The sequence below is a fragment of the Bombus terrestris genome, chromosome 16, assembly GCF_910591885.1.
Source record: "Bombus terrestris chromosome 16, iyBomTerr1.2, whole genome shotgun sequence".
Taxonomy (NCBI): Eukaryota; Metazoa; Arthropoda; class Insecta; order Hymenoptera; family Apidae; genus Bombus; species Bombus terrestris.
The window spans coordinates 2205197-2226780 of NC_063284.1; the positions used below are offsets into that span (position 1 = coordinate 2205197).

A 21584-nucleotide genomic window follows, 5' to 3' on the forward strand; every position below is an offset into this window, starting at 1 on the left:
TTAGGCTGCTACGATTGAGAAAACTCCAGTTATACGATATTCTGAAGCATCATTTTAAATAAAGTAGTTAGGAAATAAAATAGGAAAAGGAGTACGAAAACAGCAAAAAGTGAATCCCGATAATAAAAACGCACCCAAAGGAACAATTCAATCAAATATGTGCTAAGGAACACATTAGAAAAGAAATTGCAAGAAGGCACCAAAGGTAGTAAAAGAACAACAGGTAACAGGAATCTACCAATGCAACGTAAAATGAAAGCAGGGAAGAAAAGTACTGTTACTTTTACTCGATTTTTATTTTTACGATCTCGTTACGCCGTGCATTCTACTATATATATAACTTTCCATGAAGCTCTCCTACAATGGTGTGTTCTAATCAAAGAGGAGGATGAAGTACAGTGATTCTTGGAAGAAAGGAGAAGGCACTGCTTTGAGATTAAAACGTATTCTCTCTTCAAACCGACGGGGAAGAAACAATTCGATCATTGAAGAGGAAAAAGAGAGACTCCTGAGGAGAATTACAAAGCAGGTTAAGGTTTGGTCTAACCTTGGTTTGATTCAACTTTGGACGTCGGAGGAAAATGGTCAGTGAAATGAGTTTTTCCCCTTTCCCGTAGAAGGATCGGTGTATTGTGAAAAATAAACTGACAGAGAATGGGTTCTTTCAAGTTACAAAAATTTCATTCCTTTTTCTTCTTTTATTGTATTTAGTATATTGGGCAACTAAGTGATTGCGGATTTTACCAATGCCATCTAATGAGAAAATCCGCAATCACTCAGTTGTCAATAGAAATGAACACTTGAAAATAGAACAGTTTATCGAACGATTTTAGATTATGGAGATGTAAATTATGACAAGCTGGAATTTTTGTACGTTTGCAAATAAATTTAATTGGAAAGGAATAAATAAATAAATACAGTAATAAATCGTTGATGATTTTATGGTACGATGAACATATCGAAATACGAGAAAGAAAATCAGTAAATAAATGAAATAATAACATCGGAAATAAATAGAAATAAATTAAATTGGGAAATGTAAATATGCTGTGGAAATAAATAAAATTAAACAAAGATATATCGAAAATGAATAAAAGTTTTAAATTTTACCCTTACGTAATATCCGTAGGATAAATAAAATGACGAAATGATACTTCTGCCGATATTTTTCCTTTTATTTTATTTGTTTAAATAATAAATACGAACGCGTGATCTTGACGAAATATCTCACTACTGTTTCGCAATTACGAAACGAATATCAGCGGAATAATATTGTTCAACCTGTATGCAACATGCATTGTTATTTTGGAAACATTATGCAATAATAACAATAATCACCGTAACCATGACGATGACGAAATCGAGTTTATTAATCGTGTTTCTTAATCGAGTTTATTTATCGTGTTGCATGTTCTTGCAGCAAAACGTAATGTCACTGCATCCGGTGTTTCCGCATTATTCTCAAACACACGGCTACGCAACAGCGATGAATATTAACCCTTTGATCTATTATATGCATTAATAAAACCAGAAAGAAATAAAGTAACCGAAAAAGCCTAGTGAAGAATCGTCCATTTTGTCTGTGAATAATATAATAAAAAATGAACAAAATAATTAACAATGTAACTAGAGAATGTGGCTAAGAATTGTCTATTTTGTATTTGATTTAAATTGTAAAAATAGGTCAATCAGTCGTTTAACGTTCAAAACGACAGTCAATCGTTTAAAGCTTCTACAGTCATAACAATAAATTTTTGAGTTTTATCATCGTGAGACATACTGCCCTGTTAATTAAAAATAGTACCGAGATTGCGTTGTATGTACTGTTATTTTTATGTTCAAGATTTGCAAAATTCCTTTCTGCAAGTAGAATTCCGTAAAGATACCGAGTTAATGTTCCTTTCCAGCAAAACTTTGACTTTTTTCTTCTCGAAGATCTAACCTCGGTCAAGTAGGCGTTGTTTCAAATAAAATTAACCAACACCCCATCACTTACACTTACCCGAGTCATTTACTACTCATTACTAGTCACTAACACCATTTTAAAGCTATGAATTTAGAAAAAATTGGAATTTACAAAAAAAATTTAAAAAGATTGCAAAATGTAAAGTAATTGAGTAAATTTAAGAAATTAAGGAAATGAAAGGCTCTAAAGAAACTTAGAGGGTTAAAGAAACTGAAGAGATTGGAGAAATTATCTTTTTTTTGTGTCTTGTATTTCCTAAAATATCGTATAACTTGCATATTGCCGCATACTTTATAAAATGCTTGTAAAGCAACTTAATATAAGAAATTCTCTATCCTGGTAAGTTTCGCGGAACCGTTTCACGCATGGTAACACGCCGACAAACCAATAATCCTCTATCGCGTCAACATAGTGGCTCAATACCTTCAAATTACGCTCACTCAGCACCATTGCGTATATACGCGTGCTTCCTAAGTAAAACCAGGTCACTGTATTCCACCAAATCCCTATAAAAACCGAGCTCCTCATCAGGATCTTCACAGTTCGACTTCGAAGAACAATCCAACTAAAAAAATGAACTCCAAAGTTGTCTTCTTCCTCTTCTTCTTGGGTCTGTCTCTGACCCAGGCAGTTCCAACGAACATCAACGAGAAATCACTGGACGAAGGCCATAATCTGAAGATCGACAAGACAGAAGAAGACGACCAGGCTAGATCCAAGAAATCAGTCATCTGTCTGGACTCAGGTAGCGTGGTACCTCAAGCACAAAGTTATAGCATCCAAGCTGCTCCTCAGCCTGTTCAAACGTTGAACATTCAGCAAGTACCCCAACGAGTGCAAACACTTAATATCCAAGCTGTTCCTCCACCAGTTCAAACTTTCAGCATCCAACCTGCTCCTCAGCCAGTTCAAACCTTCAACGTGATTCAACCTCCTGCTCAAACTTCCTTGAAATTCATCCAACAGCCTCAACCTTGCCCACCTTCTCAAACCAACGTCAACATCATCCAACCACCAAAAGAAGAGAAACCTGTGAAACCAGTGGTTGAGACTATTATCAAAGAGAAGATTATAAAGCCTGAACCTAAACCAGAGAAGATTGTGGCCCCTAAAATAGAGAAGGAGCCTGTTAGACCTGTGTACGAGGAACAAATGGTGGTGGTTCCCCCCAAGCCTATTATGATGATTACTGAACCTGAACCTGTGGCCACTTATGTCAAGGTACCTCAGTGTCAACAATGCCAACAGAGTATTATGCAGTGCAGCTGCACTAAACAGCAAGTTCCTACTTTGGGATCGGCTCTCTTCATGGAGCCTGCTATGAGGATTTATAAGGAGAGAAGTATGAGCCGCCACATGGTTCCCATGACCCATCGTACGCATCATCATGTAAGTTGAAGTATTTGGCGATACTGGTCGTTCTAATAATGTTTTAGCAGTGTTGGTACAAACAATATTACTCTAACGGTATTGAACTATTTTAATATTATTTACTGCTATTGATATCCAGTGGGTGAGAAAGTTTCTGTTTTGATTTCTGTTCATTTCTTCAGCTGTGTTTATAAAAACGTAAATTTGTATATGTATTCAGGGCTTGATCAGTATTTTTGTGATAGGATTCTCGATTTCTCTAAAAGAGGTGATCAATTAAGACAAATTTTATCTTTTTTCAGATGTGATCTGTGCACTTAAAAGAAGAGGTTACCAGAGCTGGACTTAGAGTAGTTAAGAAGATCAAAAATGAGAGAAAATATACGATTGTGAAAAATATGAATAAAATTTGAAAAAACATACACACGTTTTCATTTCTCTTTTCAAATAACTACCAGATGTACCAGTTGCCTAAAATTTACCTCACCAAATTTATTCACATTTAATCACATGAAAGTACCATTAAATGAGACGAACTTTAATATATCTGGTCCTAAGTAATTAGCATGTAAATGGTCTATAATGGAAACAATAGCGTGTAAATACTGTTTGTAACTACTGTAAATTCATGCTACCAATTCAGGACCGATATCACAACATCAGCAGTCTTCATACAAGCTAACTTATGAAACTCTTCGTAAATCGAGCCATAGATCGATTTTCCATTCACTGGGTAATCATAATAATTATAATTCGCTAGTATGACAGCCACGAGCAAGATCCATTTACCAAACTAGAGATTATTTCGAATCACTTATAACATGAAGAATCGATCATCGTCGTCGGATTCATCAACGAATCTTCGACAATTTATCACGTTACGTTCAAGGAAATGGACTATGGAACCTTCGAAGGGAATGTTAAAGTGCTCTGAATGCCACTGGTCGCTAATGGACCCAATGACATCATCTACAGCGTGTTAAAAAATTGTGCAGGATATTTATATTGTTTTTCTTAATTAAAATCCCACAATCGATATTTTAATTACATTTAACATTTATTTATTCGTCACTTGGCAAACAAGTTACATAATTTAAGTTATGCAAGCCTTCCATAGACTAAGGTAGATGACATTTTGAAATTTTTGAAGTTTTGGGTCAAAACAGTGTTGTGTGTGAGTTTATTGATCGATTGACTTATCCAATTTACCTAATTTCTATATAATTTCATCAGTTTCCTCTGCTTCTCATTTTGTGAAATCAATCAAGCAAGTTTTATACCTGACTCATTACAAATTCTATACAACTGCTTCCCTTACATTTATATTTACTTTTTCCAATCTTATGCTTATCATTATATCAACCATGCTTAATTACTTTAATCAGAAAATAAGCGGCTCATATATTGTGTTGGCAACTAGGTGATTGCGGATTTTGTCAATACCACCTAATAACAAAATCCGCAATCACTTAGTTTCCAACCCAATAGTTTCGTTAAATGATTTTTGTACATGAATTATCTCCACTGTCTTCATATCTAGTAACATACTTTTTGTTTTTGGAAATGCTCTGTACATTATCTCGATTACCATCGTTCAGGGTATCGATAGAACGCAGACGAGGATGATTAAGAGTAATTAAGTTGAACGAATGCATTTCCATTAATATACATATGTATTATCCGACGCATTACTATTCGCGGTGTTCTAGGTGTGAGTCATTATCTGCTCTTTACCAATATAAATTCCGCCAGATAATGGATAATCGATGCCATATATTTAACTTTGGCTTTGATGGAACGTATTCGCCTCCGGCTATCCACGTATCGACCGATGAGACAAATTTTCCCTATTTTTTGTTCTGCGAAACTAACTTAAATGTCCTTAAAATTATCTTAAATGCAACTTTAAATCGTTTCTCTTTTGTACAAATTGTACATTAACACTTAGACTGCCACGCCAAAATCACGTGTTTCGTTCAGGACGCCATGACAGTATTTTTATTATTTAAAGCAAATAATGGTAAAATAATAATAAATTCTTCCCCAATGGACCATCTATCTTATTGGTGGTCATGGGTGACCACCGTGGCGCCTTGGTATCACTTGATAGCCACATATTATAACAAGGCTTCGTTTATGTCAACAAACCATCCGCATTCGTTATTTTGTCGTAAGCAAAACGTGCAGAATATATTGTTGAAACGTGTAGAAGATATCAGCAAACAGTATTTGCTCATTCTGTGGTAGTATGATGGGTGAAAGGCCTAAGAGATATCGGGCAAACTGTAAACAATGTCGCGAGAAAGTCGAAGTGCTGACAAGCCCAACAATGTATCGTCGGTCCTTCGATCGAATAGTTTCGTGGAAAAGGTGTGCGTGACCCTGGCCACGAGTGGTTATGTAACACGTGCGTGGTGGGGCTAAGACAGAAGATAAAGGGATGCTAAGGGACAAAGACGAATCAACGGTCAGTGTCAGTTGAGAAGCCAGAGAGTGTAAATCGAGAAGTCAGCGAGATAATATTACTAGCGTTGTCGAGAGATTGTGGTCCGCGTGAGAGAGAGCGTTGGAACCGTAGTGACGAGAATTGCAAATTAACTATCTACTTATCTTAACACTTTACCGACCGCTAGCGATTCAACAGGATTCTCCCTGGCGTTGGCTTTCTTTACTTTAGACTCTCCAATACCATTCTTTTCGTTCATTGCGAACGATAAATTTTTCAAATTGATATAAAACTGTGGGAGCTTACAAAGCAACGCTACTGACGCAACTGAGCAAAGTACCTTAGTACTAAATAACAAATTACTGCTCAAATAATAAGAAAGATCGTCGGCGACAAAAATTAATAGACTATCGGTCGGTAAAGTGTTAATTATAGTATGTTATTGTGATTAGTTCACGTTAAACAACCATCGTTCCCTGTTTAACCAACATCTGTTTAATCCATTTATTGTAAATAAACTAATTGTAGTAAGATCCTACACTATATATAATAGTAAGGTATGTGCACACTTCTAACTTCAACCATATGATTATAAAGCAGCATTTACAATTATTTTCTAAGGTGTGTTTATAATAATATTCGCAGATTATCTTTCAAAGATATGGATGCAAACATAGTGCATCGTTAGATGCAAGATTTGTTCTCATTTTCTTTTTATCGATGTTCTAATAAAAATGTTTGATTGTTCTATGGAGCACTTTTTATTTCAAAGTATCTTCTATTTATTGACTATATTTAAAATGCCCTAACTGTCAATTTCCATATAATTTTTACAATTGTAAGAAGTTCAAGCGCTACAATCATCAATGACCACTGTGTGGCGTCACAGGAGAAACCATAGTCGGTCATATATGACCCACGTGGCAGTCAAAGTGTTAATGTTAATCGACGAATTGAGATCTTACGTAAATTGGGGTTTTGTATATATAACACTTCATATGTTACACGTACACACACGAAAACGCAAGTAGAAAGAGTAGGATAACATTTTTTTTCGGACGAAGCTATATTGCTAAATAAGTGAAGGAATCTCGCTGCATGTTATTTTGCCTACGTACGATCCTCTCCATTTCATACATGATTTTCATAAATGTTACTGTTTCGCCGAGTCACACGTATTTAATAATTTTGTTTATTACTGCATTTCACGGAAGCGCTGCATCTACCATGGAAATGTAAAGAACGAATAAATTAGTAATTCCATGCATAATTTTCTAAGGATGAAATAATCAATATATTTGATTTATTAAAATTCCATGCATAAGGTGCTGATACTGAATTATCAAAAGAAATATTGATTCGAGATAATTGTAGAGAAAATTTATTAATTAAGATCTTTTGAATTACTACACGATCCTATCAAAATTTCAAGATTAATTTAAAACTAATGAATATCTTTTTACTTCGATGGACACGGTTTTATCAAAATTTCAAGTTTCGCTATATACAATAAATATTTTTTTGTTATACTTCTTCAAGATTTTGTATACTAAAAAAACAACGTACCTGATCAAAATTTCTTGAGCAGATAGAAAATTATAGCTTCGATGAGAACGTAGAAAGTGACCGAGTATCAAGACTGAAGAGGGAAATCAAAAGCAATCAAAATCGATTACACGAAGCAATTTCCATTATAAATCACATTTCAGGTCAAAGGTCGATAACTAAATTTTTATAGATTATGCGGATAATTTCGTGAGTGACTAATCGTAGTACTAATTCGAATAGTTCGTACACTCTGGTTACTTTAACTATAAGTCATATTTAGTATTTCACGAACACCCTATTGTTTTACCTTTTAAAGTAACTATTACGTAATAATCGCTCTTCTTACGTAAAACATGCTAACTTTGCGAAAAATCTGTCACGTTTATTAAAATCGCATCTGACGATATTTTTAGGAAATTTAGTTCAACGAGAAAATAGTCTCGTATTTTATAAAATTTGCTAATTTTTACGGTTTTTTTTTTTTGGAAAGGTAGTCTTGTTATAAAATACAGAGAACCAAACGGTATATGAAACTGTATTTTATAAAATTTGTAAAAAATTCAGTTTAATCAGAAAGTAGTCTTGTGTTTTATAAAATATTTTAGTCTCTGTGAAATTTATTTTAATGGAAAAAGTAGTCTCGTTATAAAATATACAGATGATTTCGGCGAGTGGGTTGGCGAGTACGTGGCAAATGAAAATTGTGAATCAGAAGACACTAACCTCTTGGAATTTTGCATGCCCATAATTCGATTCCCAGTGGCTGAGAGCAACGTCCTGATTCTCAGCCAAGAAGATATTGTTTTACGCTTGGTCACGACGTCTGACAGTCAACCGTGGAATTTTTAAACGTTCATTCGGGCCACGAAGGTTACGATGTGCCGCGTCTATATTTTTCTGCGAGCGACGCACACGAACGCAGTCTTTTGTCCCGCTCTCGAGGTTTCTATGCTAAAGAATAACGCGAAATTCACTAATCCGTCGTATCTCTTTGCGTTTCGATACAATCGAGCCTCTACTCCTATATTCTGTCCTCCGATTACGGAAATTTTTGGCAATTTTGACATTTTTCTTTTCGAGGGAATCGAGTGTATTTTAGGAAGATTTTTATCAGTTTTTCAAGTTTTCGGATTCTAATTACAGAAGCCTGTGGCGATTTGGAAATTTTTATTTTTGGAGGGGTTAGATGGATTTTGGGGAAACTTTTTAGGCGAACTTTGAACCTATGCAACGATTGGTTGATTGGTATTTATTACGTAAATTTAATTTGGAATTTAATTTTTAAAATAAAATTAAATAAAATTCTAAATTTAATTTAGAATTTGGAATATCAATGACAGTCTAACAGTATAATATAATCTGACAGTAAGATATTGCAAAACGTATATTTAAAGAAATTCTAAATTCGTAAAGTTCAATCTTTTCTTTTCACTAGCGTCTTGGAACTTGCGATATTAACGAAAATTTGACATTTATTGAAAAATATATAATTACAGGAAATCTGAATTTACAAAATTATACTCTTCTTTATTCTTACCTAGAATGTTTAATTTCCAATGAAAATCCAACGATCTAACGTATATTCCTACAAGCATATACAGTGTAATATATTCGTCTAATTTCTAAGCGTTGATTTTTCCGTACGCAATACCATTTCCTATTCAAACGCATAGAATACAGTACGAAACGTGGTTTCAATAGAAAAACGTAAGGTTACGATCTTAAGTTGTAAGATCATTAGGAGAGAAATCTTTCATATGACCACAAAGAAACGTAAAACCTGGAGAAATATGCTGACGATTCGAAAGCTTTTCATCGATAGTGGGAACACGTTCGAGTCACATGGTGTTACAGAGAGGTTAACTTTTCTACTATTCGGTACAGAGCACGTACAGGCAGTGTTCTTTCTTCTTATTCGATGGAAGATATCTTATTCCCGCGGTTCCAATAACAACCTGTCGTCGTCGTCGTCGTCATCGTCGTTTTCCTTCTTCTGCTGTCGACTAGCTGTACAAATACTTACGTTCGGCTCGAAAACCTCGATTGCCTGTTTCGAGAAGATACCAAGTCTGCAGATAGAAGCGAAACATCAGCCAGGATTTTCGTTTCTCTTGTTCCGCCAACGGATAAGAATGAACAAATATTTTTCTATTTTAAAACGTTGGAGAAGAAAATGAAATGTAGATTTCAATTTTCTTCCAGATTTTATTATCACTGAATCATCTTGTTGTTTGTTTCTTTCTCTTTCACGTAATTCGTTAAGCGAACGTTCGTTCGAGTAAATGTCAATAGAAATTTATTCAAAGTTATTCCGGCATAATCGTTTATTACTACCACGATACGTATTGAATCATTGAATTGCTATGTTGTGAAGTTTCTCAGGCATGTGTACTCGATATTTCATGTGTCAGATTTTATGTCGATGAATTTTCCCACTTTCCTAATCTAACCTTAAATCGTCACAATTGGTTGACCATCTTTTCCAGTATCTAAGAATTTACTATCTTCAATACTTTTTTCTATACAGTTCAAAGAGAATGTACGATTGCCTAATATTATAATAATTATATTATTATACTACTAATTTAGAGGATCTATTATTATTTAATTTTCACATTCAACCATAGTAATTTGCAATATATTTTTATTTTGCGCAATGAACGAGCAAGCAAGTAGATAAATAAAATTCTAAGCAATAAATAATATACGATAAACAATACACACCTAAACTTGACAACTTCTTTCTTTACCATTTTCATCGTCAGATGGAACCACCATCGAATTCATGTATCTCTCTGAAATCTCTACAATTTCACCTCATTCCTTGTCTCGTGTTCCGCAAGTCTCGTTCCAGTTTCAGATACGCATCGTTTTCTTTGGTGCAGCGGCTCGAACCGGAAGCGACGACGATGAGAATGTAGCTTCGTCGTCGCTCAAACCTACGGAATGAACTGGATATTGACGTTCTATCCATGAAATCGACAGGAATCAGCAGTTCGCTCGCCTCTCGCGTTCCCAGCCAGCCAAACACGTACCAGCGGAAATGACGATCCTCTGCGTGAGACAATTCTTCTGTCTTCGTTTTTCCCTTTATCGTCTGTTACCAGATAGACACACCGGTGTTGATTTTTCTTATTGAATGAGGATTGGAATATGTACGACCAAGGAGACAGGTTTTCACTTAGAGGTTATGACGATTCGTGCAAAGCTTCGACATATATACGGTGTCTTATCTCGAATCAATTTTTGTGAATATATCTGTTCGAAAATTCTTGTTTTAACGATCATTATTTAAATAATAATTATCTAATTATTAGAAATGTGAAAAATTATTCATATGACAAATTTCTGACGTTCTTCGATACAAACTGAACAGGATCTTTTCAATTTGAAACTTGGTAGAAATTCAAGGAATTATTTGTGTTTTTAATTATTTATAGATATCATTACATGTAATTATTTAAACGCGTATTTGTTGGTCTTTTACAGTATTTTTCGATCTTGCTTCTTAACAATTTAATAGAACATCAGTATTTTTATTTTAGTTTCGTTAGACGATCTGTCTTCTCTTTCGTGCAATTTCTTTTTCCAATTTTTTAATTCTAACCACGAGTTACACCCGTACTCGAAAGTTACGCAACGCTTATTATATTCGTGCGGAAAGTGGGAAAAGTTACGAATGATCGATAGCGGTATTATTAAGAAATATTTTTGCAGATCTTCGTACATTTCTCAGTAAATTTATTTCTATATTATATATGTTATTTTGAGAAGATTCAGGAGTTTCAACAATTTTTAAAATAGCATACGAAAATATAGAGGATCTCGCAAGTGGAACATTTATTTGGACCGTGGATTTTTATACATTTTAAGGAAATTTAAAATTCCAATAGCCTATAAAATATTCCAAGTGTAGTAAACAATTTCTGCGTAGGTTTCATTTCTTCCATTGAATTCAATGAATTATGAATTTGCATGAATATTTGTGCTCTAATAACGATACTTAATACTATTTGAAACTATGGAGGAAAATTGATGGACTTCAAAAGAAATGTGGCCGGTTATTTCCTTAAGATTTTCCGGGATGAATGTGATTAGCTTTCTCAAAAGCACGCTCAATTATGCGATATCTGGGAAACTTTTAATGTTTAATAGCGATGTTTAATGTCAGTGAAAACTTTTAATACCGGTTTTACTTGAAACGAAAGTTGCAAAACGAAAACCAACTGATTCATTTTTCTTTTTCTTTTTTTTTTTTCTAGGTTTCTCTTTGGTTCAGGCACGTAATATAGATTATGGGATATCTTCGAAACTTTTAACGATCTAATAACGACGTCCAGTAACGACGAAAACTTTAAACGCTTGATACTGATTTTACTTGATAATCGAAGTTTTAAAAACGAAAGTGATTCCTCTTTTTCCTTGTGGTCCAGTTTTTTTTAAATTTTTAAAATGTTATTTCACATAATAGTTCACCTCATAAGCTACATCCAACGTGAATATGATATATAAGGTCTATGGCATTCTAATAGCAATTAGAAAGTAAGAAAATGAAAAATATTCCATTCCTGCTACAAACCAGTGTACGTAGAATGTATATTTTATTTTCCTTTAATATCGTACGCTTTACACGACAAAGATCATCGTTTATAATTGCCGTTTCGCCAAATATAAAACATCGAATAAAATAAAAGGGATACTCTAATGCAACAATAGCAGCTAACGATTAATATCGGCTGTGCTGCGATGTATTTTCGAGCAGCGTACTGTTTTCTTGGTCATCAATTTCAATTTTGTTAGTAGCAGAAAAATGATGCCGGAAACGTCAAACGTTAACTCGAAAGACCCAGCGTTTCCTGTTTCTCTGGGAGATTTTTCGCCGTCATTGCCTCTGCTAAATGGTGTCCGATATTTCAGGCGGTAACGTGTCTGCTCCAGTTCGTGGGGCTAGTGGCATTAACCGGCGTTCTAGTCTGCCTCGTTGCTGTATTGCGTTTGATGGAACTGGCCATCACCCTGATCAATCCTTTCACCATTTTTATGCTTCATCAATCGGGCAAGATAATCATTGTGAGTATAAAAACGAGGTAATAGAATTCTTTTGGACACCCGTTTTATCAATGGCTGATATTATTGGGCCATTAGGAACAACGTTGGGTGAACCTACCGAATACAGCTAACTCTTGGTCGATTTCGGTGTCCTTGAAATATGTGCTCAAGGCCATAGTTCTGAACAACTTTTTCCTATACATGTATAAGGTGTTTATATAGTTATCGAGTTATACACGAAAGAATTGCACTTTTTAGGAGTCTTTCAGGTCGCTGAAGCCGGAAATGTGGCACGTTTTTCACGAAAATAAACAATTTTCGTCTACCCGTTGATGTGCGACGTCCTCGTGGGACTCGATGTGATATTCTTAAATATATTGTATGGTTTACGCTGTATGCGTTTGAGTCGTGAGTATTCATCTTGATTTCGGGTTTTCTTTTTTATTTCCCGGCTATGATCACACAGGAAATGGTAAACGAGAAAATTGGCATTTCGAGCATTGGCATTGTTGCACCAATCGTTTCACTGAAAAATGAGACGCATTTTTCCAGTCGTCTAAAATATCCACGGAACGACACATTCGGATCAAAAATGTTGCAGATACTTTATCTATGACTTACTATGTCTGTATTTTATACTAATATTATTTTTGTTACTTTTTATACGATTTTGTACATTAGATGTTAGGACGTGTGTGTGCCAGTATTTTCCCCCTATTTTTTAACATCACTGGATTTAAATCGCACATTAATTCCGCCCCCATGCGACTGTCCCCGTTCACGAGGGCTGCAATCACTTAAATAACCTAACCTCACCTACTACTTTCCATTTGCAATTCAATTTTTATTATTTTCCCTTTAATACCTCACCACGACTGTTTTAAAAAGAGTGCTGTTAAAATTCATGCGAAGCTAACGAACATACTTGTGTCTGTACATATGTGTAGGGAAAGGTTGTTCAGAATGACGACCTTGACAACATATTTCATGAGCATCGAAATCTGTGAGGAGGTAGTTATTCGACAGGTTGACCCAATTTTCCATTTAATTTCACTAGGCTATAATCCAGAGGCCGAAATGATAATTATTTTAAATATTCAAAAAGAGAAAATTATTGGGAAAAGGATTTTTGATTTGAAGTAAATTTTTTAAAGTAAAGTAAATTTGTATTTAGATGGAAGTTAGGATAGTCACTTTTCTGTTTCCAATGTACACGGGAATTTTGTATTTTAATTTAACGAGAGGAACTTTATTAAAATTTGTTAGCTCACGTTTCTATGCGCAGATCTATCTATCTGCCTGGATAAAGGAAGCGAGGGACACGATTGTTTGTGAAGTATATTATCAAACTTTAGAAGTAAGCAGCACATAAAACTGAAGAGAAATTCGTTTCTATTTTACTAATCCTGTGTTTCAATATTTGGAGAACTTGTTGGGAAACTTGTTGGGCTTTAGTCCATCTATAATAGAATTAGTGGAATGATCTAGGGAATTACGTTGTGATATTCTAGTGAATTTAACGCGAGTGGTCTCGATCGTTTTTCAAGATACATAGAACGTTTCTAACTAAATTAACTGATTTAATTTTTTGAAAGATTTATACAAACTCTTAATTTAGTATTACCACAGAGAAAATTCTTGAAAGGTTTAATCTCATTGGATTGGATAGAAAGATTTTCTTTTTAACCTGATTTGATGTGTAAAAAATCCCTAGACCAAAGTATAGTAATAATTCCTAGATTTCATAGCATAACGCTTAAATCTATCGTTAATTACATTGAACAGATTTCAGATGATTTTAAACCTGGAATGTGATGGTCGAATGTAGTGGAAAACAGAAGAGAATCACGTTAAAGTAAGATAGGAGGATCGTTAATGTCGTTCGGATTAATTAGTTTGTCGCGTTGAATATTCGTCGACGAGGGTTTGTCGTGTGCAGTTTGCCAACGTTAGAGAAAATGGAAAACTGTCTGCAGGACTGTGTGAAACCAGCTAAAATATTAGGTTATTACACGATTTCGTAATACCACCGTCGTCGTAGGACCTCGTCGTGCGGATTATTCGCGGAAATTAGATCATCTATTTCATGCTCTCCTCCCGGAATTTCCAGCCGTTAATAATTTCTTATACCGACGAAGAATCACCATATATTTTTTTACCAGATAAAACTAGATACATACAGATTTTCTACATTGTCACGATACTGACAAATCATGATCAAACGAATCGTAAGAAACAAACTCGTGCATCGTTTTATGTCTTGCTTGCTCTCTTTTGCTTGTTTCGATTAGTTCTTTTATGAAAAATAAAAATATTCTTCCTCAAGTTTGTAAATTCTTTTATTTTTTGTCTCTCTTCGTCCTTCGTCTATATTTATTATTTTCTAAGAGATGAAAATATTGAATTTTATTTTATTTCATTCATAGACTCTTTTATCGCTTTTCTTTTTGTTTCGATGTAAGCAATGAAATATTCTGTTCTTGAAATATTCAGATCCTTTCATCTGTTTCTCTTTTTATTCTATTACATAGAGTGCAAATATTGGTTCGTAAATTTCTAAATTCTCTTAATTCTTTTCCATTGTTTCTCCTGTTTCAATTCATTTTATCGTATACAATGAAGATATCTGGTGAATTTGTAGGTTTCTCAATTATATTACTTTTGCAAATTCCCTAGTCTTTAGTGCCTTTTGTTATTATCTTGCAAAGAACGGACTCTCTACAAAGGATGGAAAGCTTTCTACTGTGGATCCTCATATTCTCTTTGTTCTGTGATATAATAACCAAATATTTTCGAAATTAACAATAATTAGTAATAATTAATTCGAAATCAAGAATCATTTACGTATTTGTTTATAGTGTTAACGAAATTCCAAAATGTTTTACACAACACGTATATTGGCTTGGCAACTAAGTGATTGCAGATTTTGTCGTTACCACCTAATAACAAAATCCGCAATCACTTAGTCGCCAACCTAATAATATACAGTGGCGAACAAAAAGAATTTTGTAAAATACAATAAGAAATATAAAACGACACTATAATTTTACACAATTTGTGTACAACACAGAGTAGATGACCAAACAATTGTAAACAATATTTGATACAAAAGTTACTAAAATTCATAGTTATCAATTTTAAACTTTCTCTTGTCCCCCACTGTACACGTAAAACTTTTCTATAGTAAGTGCTGAAATACTTTCGTAAGTCATTTTACAGGGTATTCCAAAAATCAGTTCCTACGATTTTTCAGGCATTTCCGATAGTCAGATAGAAGGATATCTGGAGCAAAAGTTGATCAGTTTCCGATCGACTATAACATTAAGAAATTCAAAGAAAGTTTCACTTGCACGAAAAGTCAAGGTCATACGTATTTTTCTAAACAGAACAGCACATTTTTCAACACGCCATCCGATGCATTTCTTAATCCTCTAGGAAAACAGTATGAAAATACTCGAGTCGAAGGATGATCAGTTTAAAAGATATTTGAACTTTAATATCGTGAAACCTAACGCGTGAAGGAGGGGGAAAACGTAAAACCAAAACAGCATCGCACTATCTTCCCTTATCTTTTATGCGACAAGTTTCGCGATATTAAAGTTAAAATATCTTTTAAACTAATCGTACTTTTATCTAGCTACCTTAATACTTCTTTTTATGAAGAATTAAAAAACATAACCTATCTGGCATATCAAAAAATGTCGTATCGTATAATTGAAAAAAAAAAAAAAAAATACAGTGATTTTAATTCTTCCATCGAAATAAAAGTTTCTTTGATATTCTTAATGTTTCAATTTGTAGTCGCTCGACAGCTGATAACCTTTGTTCGAAACATCCTTTTGTCCGACTATCGGACAAAAGCTCGTGGTTACTGTACCGTTCTGTATCTGGATCAAACGAAATATTTAAAATACGTCGATAAATGGAAAATAAGTGGCAGGGCCGGAGAGCTCGTGGCCAGTTAATGTTAAATGCCTGGCTGTCCGCAGTTTGGGCTGAGCAAGAGTAAAAGGCTGACATCCAACGCTTACCATAAGATTCGCATGGATTGTGGACGTGCACCCGTCTTAGAATTAGAGATAGGTATACGTCAACCGGAAGTGCTTTACTACAGAAACGTGGTGTCAGGCTTGATGGAAGAAACGTTCCCTCGCGAGGGTGATAACTACAGGGCCGTACAAATGTCAGAAGTGGCTAGCGTAGATCAGGATGACGAGGGGCAGGACGAGCAAGAGATAAAAGTTCACAGTCCCGACGAGCTGGAAGTCGAGAAGGTTGACGAGGATCGAGAAATCGAAGAGGCTGATGATGATCGTGAAACTGAAAAATCTGCCTCCGAAGAAATTGGATAGACCAACGACAAGGAAGCAAACGTAACGCTTAAAAAGTCCATGGAAGAATAAATCTCTGAAGCGAATAACGACGATGGTTTTTAATGAAAATCGTGTCTGTTTTGAAATATATATATGTCTTTTGGACGAATTAAAGGAATTGTGTTGTTATTGGGTTGGCAAGTGAATTTGGTTTTTACCTTTTTGTAAGAAATTTTTATCAATATCAAATAGAATGTAGTTTTATTTATGTTTTTCATGGAACCTGATCTCTTATCTTTTTCAAAAGAAATTTTTTTATTAATGTTTTAATAAAATTCGACCGATATTCTAACAAACTTCAATCTTTCACTGTTGGAAAGCGTTTTGTTTTCAGGTTATAGCAGTCTTCTTTTAGGTTAAGTTAGAATTTTAGGTTAGGTTAGAATATTAATCGCAAATTATAAGATACTGATCTGATGGCAGATCAATTTTCGTATCGATAACGTTTTATGCGATTTTATTCATAAGACTGAATTCTGGAAAAATCCAAATTCCAAATATTTTTCTTGCCACCGATAAACTAGTTCATTTATTTTGTTCGAGTCTGGTTTCCAGATTATAAAATCACATTGTCCAATGGTTGCTTTTGTAAAGTACTTTTGACACTCTGGTTTTCGATTCTCGTTAAACCTGTGAAATTAAATTTTCCCCCATTTTCCGATTTTCACGCATGCCTAAATCAAATCTGAAGTAAATTGCACAAATCGTAATAAATCGTCCAATAGCAATTAAACGCGGACAATTTTCTCACAAATTCCTCAAAGGAAATCAAACGTTACGCCTCCAAAATTGAGCGTCCCTTTGATTTCACGGATTCTCTCTGTAATCCAAGTAATCGTATAAATGTCTTTAAAATCTCGTCATCCGTCGATAATTAATTTTACTCGCGAAATTCCAATTAAAAACACGTCATCGTTTATTCGACTTTACACCGTTGGACGATGCGTTCCACGCGATAATCGATCATAATTGGATATTATTACGCTTGCTTTTCGACATCTTCGATCATTTTTTCTCTCCTTCCTTTTATTTTTGTTTTCCTTCCACTTCATAGTTTCTAGAAGATCCGGTTAAAAATACAAGAAAATTGTATTTTGTGCAAAATATTCCTTTTATTAGGAATTTTGTTTTCCCCTTGTCCTTTTACTAATTCGAGAAAGACCACGGTAATGGTGTGAAAAAAATACTATTTAATGCAAAATATGGTTTTTTTTAGTGTGTTTTCCAAGTATCGAAATATCTTCACAACGAAACTGCAAAATTTTATTCGAAGCAAAATACTCACTTTAATAGAAACTTCCATATTACATCGACTACTTCCCCTTCCTTTCCTCATTTCTATTTTGCAGAAGATTTGATTACGTATACGAAAAAATTCTGGTTACAATTAAAATAAATATTTATAATCAAAATCAATGTAAATCACATTTACATTTCAATTTAAGTTCATTATAGTACATCTCAAACATCAAAGGATGATTGTATGTCAATAGCTGCATAAAAGTATTAACATTGCAATAATATTTATTTGTTAAGTAGAAATTGATGCATGTAAATATTTTATTTACAACAAAAAGTACACGTATAATATCAGATAAATAAATGTAAAAAAATATTATTTTGTGTAAGAAATATTGTATGGATATAATACTTCAATATATATTTGCAATTTATTTATAAACATGGAAACTTGTATAAAAAATTGAATATTCAGTTATGAAAAAGAAACATTAGAGCAATATTAATGAAATTAAATTTTCGATACAGTATACTTTTTAGTGTATCATAATTGTAAATTTTTAAAATTATTCCATTATTTCGATCATTTCTCTTCATCTCCTTCTCTTTTCGTCTAATTTCCAAGAGATCTCGTTAACATGTATTCTACATGTAAGAAGAATGGAATTAAACAATGCTAATTTCAAAGAACTTTAATCAGAATTGCAAAAAAATTCTAATTCTAAAAATTCACCGTTGCAGTTTGAAAAATCCTGTCTCTCAACGCCAAATTCTTCTATAAAAATTCTTCTCAACCTTGAATGAATAATATTAGAATTACGAAAAAAGAAAGATACAAAGAATATTAGCATTTTATTATTTTGATTATATGAAAATTGGTAGGACTTTTTCGTCAAATATTTTGTCGTCATTTTCAATATCCATGGAAAACCAGGGAATTTTGGATGAATTCAGATTTCGCGATAATTAGTGGCTTAATTTATGATCGGTCCGCAGTTTCGCGAATTATAATACATCATTCTGATGTCAGGATAATTAGATTTATTGCACGCTCGACTAATGGCTTTTCATTGCGAATGGCAATTTTTTCACCTATATCTTCGCTACTCTTATTTTCTATCAAATGGGCCACAGATAATTACGTTGGAAGAAAATGTGCCAAGCGAAAAGCACGCGAAAAAATTCTTTTTGTAATATCACGAAACGCTATCTGTCTGTTATTTGAGTTGAAATTAAAGAAAAAAAAATATATATATATATAATTTTGAAATAAAATTTCGAAGATATTTTTTGAAACGTCTTGACAATGTGAAAATTTCGAACAGTTTTATTTTTCCGATGCTCGCCTCCGATGTTCCGGAAGATTTAAAATGAAACTGGAAGCTGAGGAAAAAAGGCGCGAACATTTTTGCATAAAAGATATTTTCATCGTGCACTCTGTCAGTTTCTTTTCCTATATTTTACTTTTTTTTTTTTGCCCCCTCCCCCTTTTTCCCTACTTCCTGTCAAATGCGTTCTCTTTTTCATTAGGTCATCCTGCGAGTTCAGGTCGCGCAGAGAAATTCATTTCGCTTGGCAACAAAGAGAAGATGGCTTTAAAATATGGGAACCATGCTGTGTTCAAAGTAAATTATGAGCAGTATGTTATGAACATGAAATAACGTACCTCAGAATATTAACTTAGGTCGAAGAAACTTTCTCTTTGATCTTGGAAAATGAACGAAACTGCAGCAGAGTATTTTTCCATTGTAACATTCTTAGAGCAAAGGAAATAATTACTCTTAAAAATTATTTATTACTTTGCAACCAGATTTTCATAGAAAATTTCGTTCAAATTCAAGGATATTAAAATCAAAGGACATGTTCCTTTATCACGCGAATTTTCGATCTCGACATCGTAAAACACATTTTTTCCCCTAGTTAATTCGGCAGAATTATTTTCCGAGAAATTTCTAAATAATTTTTTTTATTTCCATTTAATAAAAATACTATTAAAGTTTCTTTTGATTTTTCGAGATTTGTTATTGTTATCATTTCAATCGAAGTTTACGATATTCAAAGAGATCGAACGATCGTCAATTATGATGAAATTCACGTAGGTTAATTGAGTCGACAGACAGTGAACGATGTAACGTGAGATGAAAAAAGGATGAAAATATTCGTTTATGAATTATGGTAAATTTTCAGCCCTCGTAATCTCGTAACAGAGATACACAAATATGAACGTAAGTAAATATTAATGACGAATATCGTGCAAACTGTGTGGCAGTTCCTAACATTTATTTGTAGACAATTATTTTATTATATTTTATTTTATTAAATTTTATAAAAATATATCTGACTAGTCGATTGTATGTCTGTATGCATTTAAATACATTGGACTTTTACGTAAGTTGTTTTTGAATATATAAAAAATGAAAAAAAAAATGGAAACTATTAAATATGAAACATGTTGCTTCAGGAAATTATTGCTTCAGGAAACATTGATTTATTATATAAATAATATATGCACATATACATTGACTACTGGATGTAAAAAATTAAATTAATATATTCAACTGCAGCATTGTAAATATTCGTATTATACGTTACATTCGTGCTATTAGCCAAGAGAAAGCAAATTGTTATATTACGATCGAATATTAACACGAAAATATTAAATAATAATTATCTAATTATTGCAAAGGTGAAAAATTATTCATATGAGAAATTTTCGACGTTGCTCGATAGAAAGTGTACAGGATGTTTTCGATTTGAAAGTTGGTAGAAATTCAACAAAATATCTGATTATAGGAATTATTTGTGTTTTTAATTATTTGTTTATAGATATTATTAAATGTAATTATTTAGACGCGTATTTGATGGTATTTTACAATATTTTTCGATCCTACTTTTTAAGAATCGAATGAAACATCAATTTTTCATTTTGGTTTTCATTAGACCTGTCTTCTCCTCTGTGAAATTTCTTTGTTCAATTTTTTTCAATTTTAGCCACGAGTTACAGCCGCACTCAAAAGTGGGAAAAGTTGCAAACGAATTATCGAGTCGTAATAATTGACCTGATTTTAATTGGAATAGAAAATTGAATCATCTATACCAAATATCAGTGTTTTATTAGAAACAAATATCCCGACACTCTCGATCGAGACTGTAAATCTGTTCGTGTCTGTAGCGGAAAATTTTACGTACTTTGGAAAATTTGTACTCGCTGGCTAACAGACTCATAAATCATACTAATCGTATTATAACAATGCGTACGGGTAAACCTGGTTAACGTGAATAATTCGAGCGTAGGAAAATTTCGAGATTTATTATCTATCAATTTTTCACGCAGCTCGAAGTTATTCTGACAGATTTGAGCGCGAAATTTCCCGGCTTAAAATATCTTGTACGACCGGAGTACGCGCCATATTTGAATACAGCTGGTACAGTGTTGCTGGGTTGGCTGATAGTGTCTTGGATTTCTTACGTAAGTTCTATCCCTTTTCACAATTTCATACATATTTTACAATTTAGAAATATTCACTCGTAATTTTCCTGGGATATATTGGTTTGGCAACTAAATGATTGCAGACTTTGTCATTACCACCTA

At 33.6% G+C, this 21584-nt stretch overlaps 2 protein-coding genes across 3 annotated transcripts; both read left to right on the forward strand.

Moving 5' to 3' along the window:
• The first annotated feature begins 2495 nt into the window (after positions 1-2495).
• Positions 2496-3759, forward strand: LOC100648536 (transcription factor SPT20 homolog). The gene is made up of 2 exons (XM_003401632.4): positions 2496-3355; positions 3640-3759. Exons 1-2 carry the CDS (start codon positions 2540-2542, stop codon positions 3643-3645), a joined length of 822 nt encoding a protein of 273 aa, XP_003401680.3. The 5' UTR covers positions 2496-2539; the 3' UTR covers positions 3646-3759.
• A 6331-nt stretch (positions 3760-10090) lies between these two features.
• On the forward strand, positions 10091-16867 carry LOC100648417. Of its 2 annotated transcripts, none has more exons than XR_007226790.1 (3): positions 10091-10389; positions 12249-12401; positions 16342-16477. XR_007226790.1 is itself a non-coding variant. In XM_020867201.2 (3 exons), the coding sequence occupies exons 1-3, from the start codon at positions 10375-10377 to the stop codon at positions 16730-16732; spliced, it is 531 nt and encodes a 176-aa protein (XP_020722860.2). In that variant the 5' UTR covers positions 10107-10374; the 3' UTR covers positions 16733-16867. The 2 variants fall into 2 exon arrangements, 1 of the variants encoding a protein (XP_020722860.2); XM_020867201.2 differs by having other exon boundaries at positions 10107-10389; positions 16370-16867.
• Positions 16868-21584: the final 4717 nt, after the last annotated feature.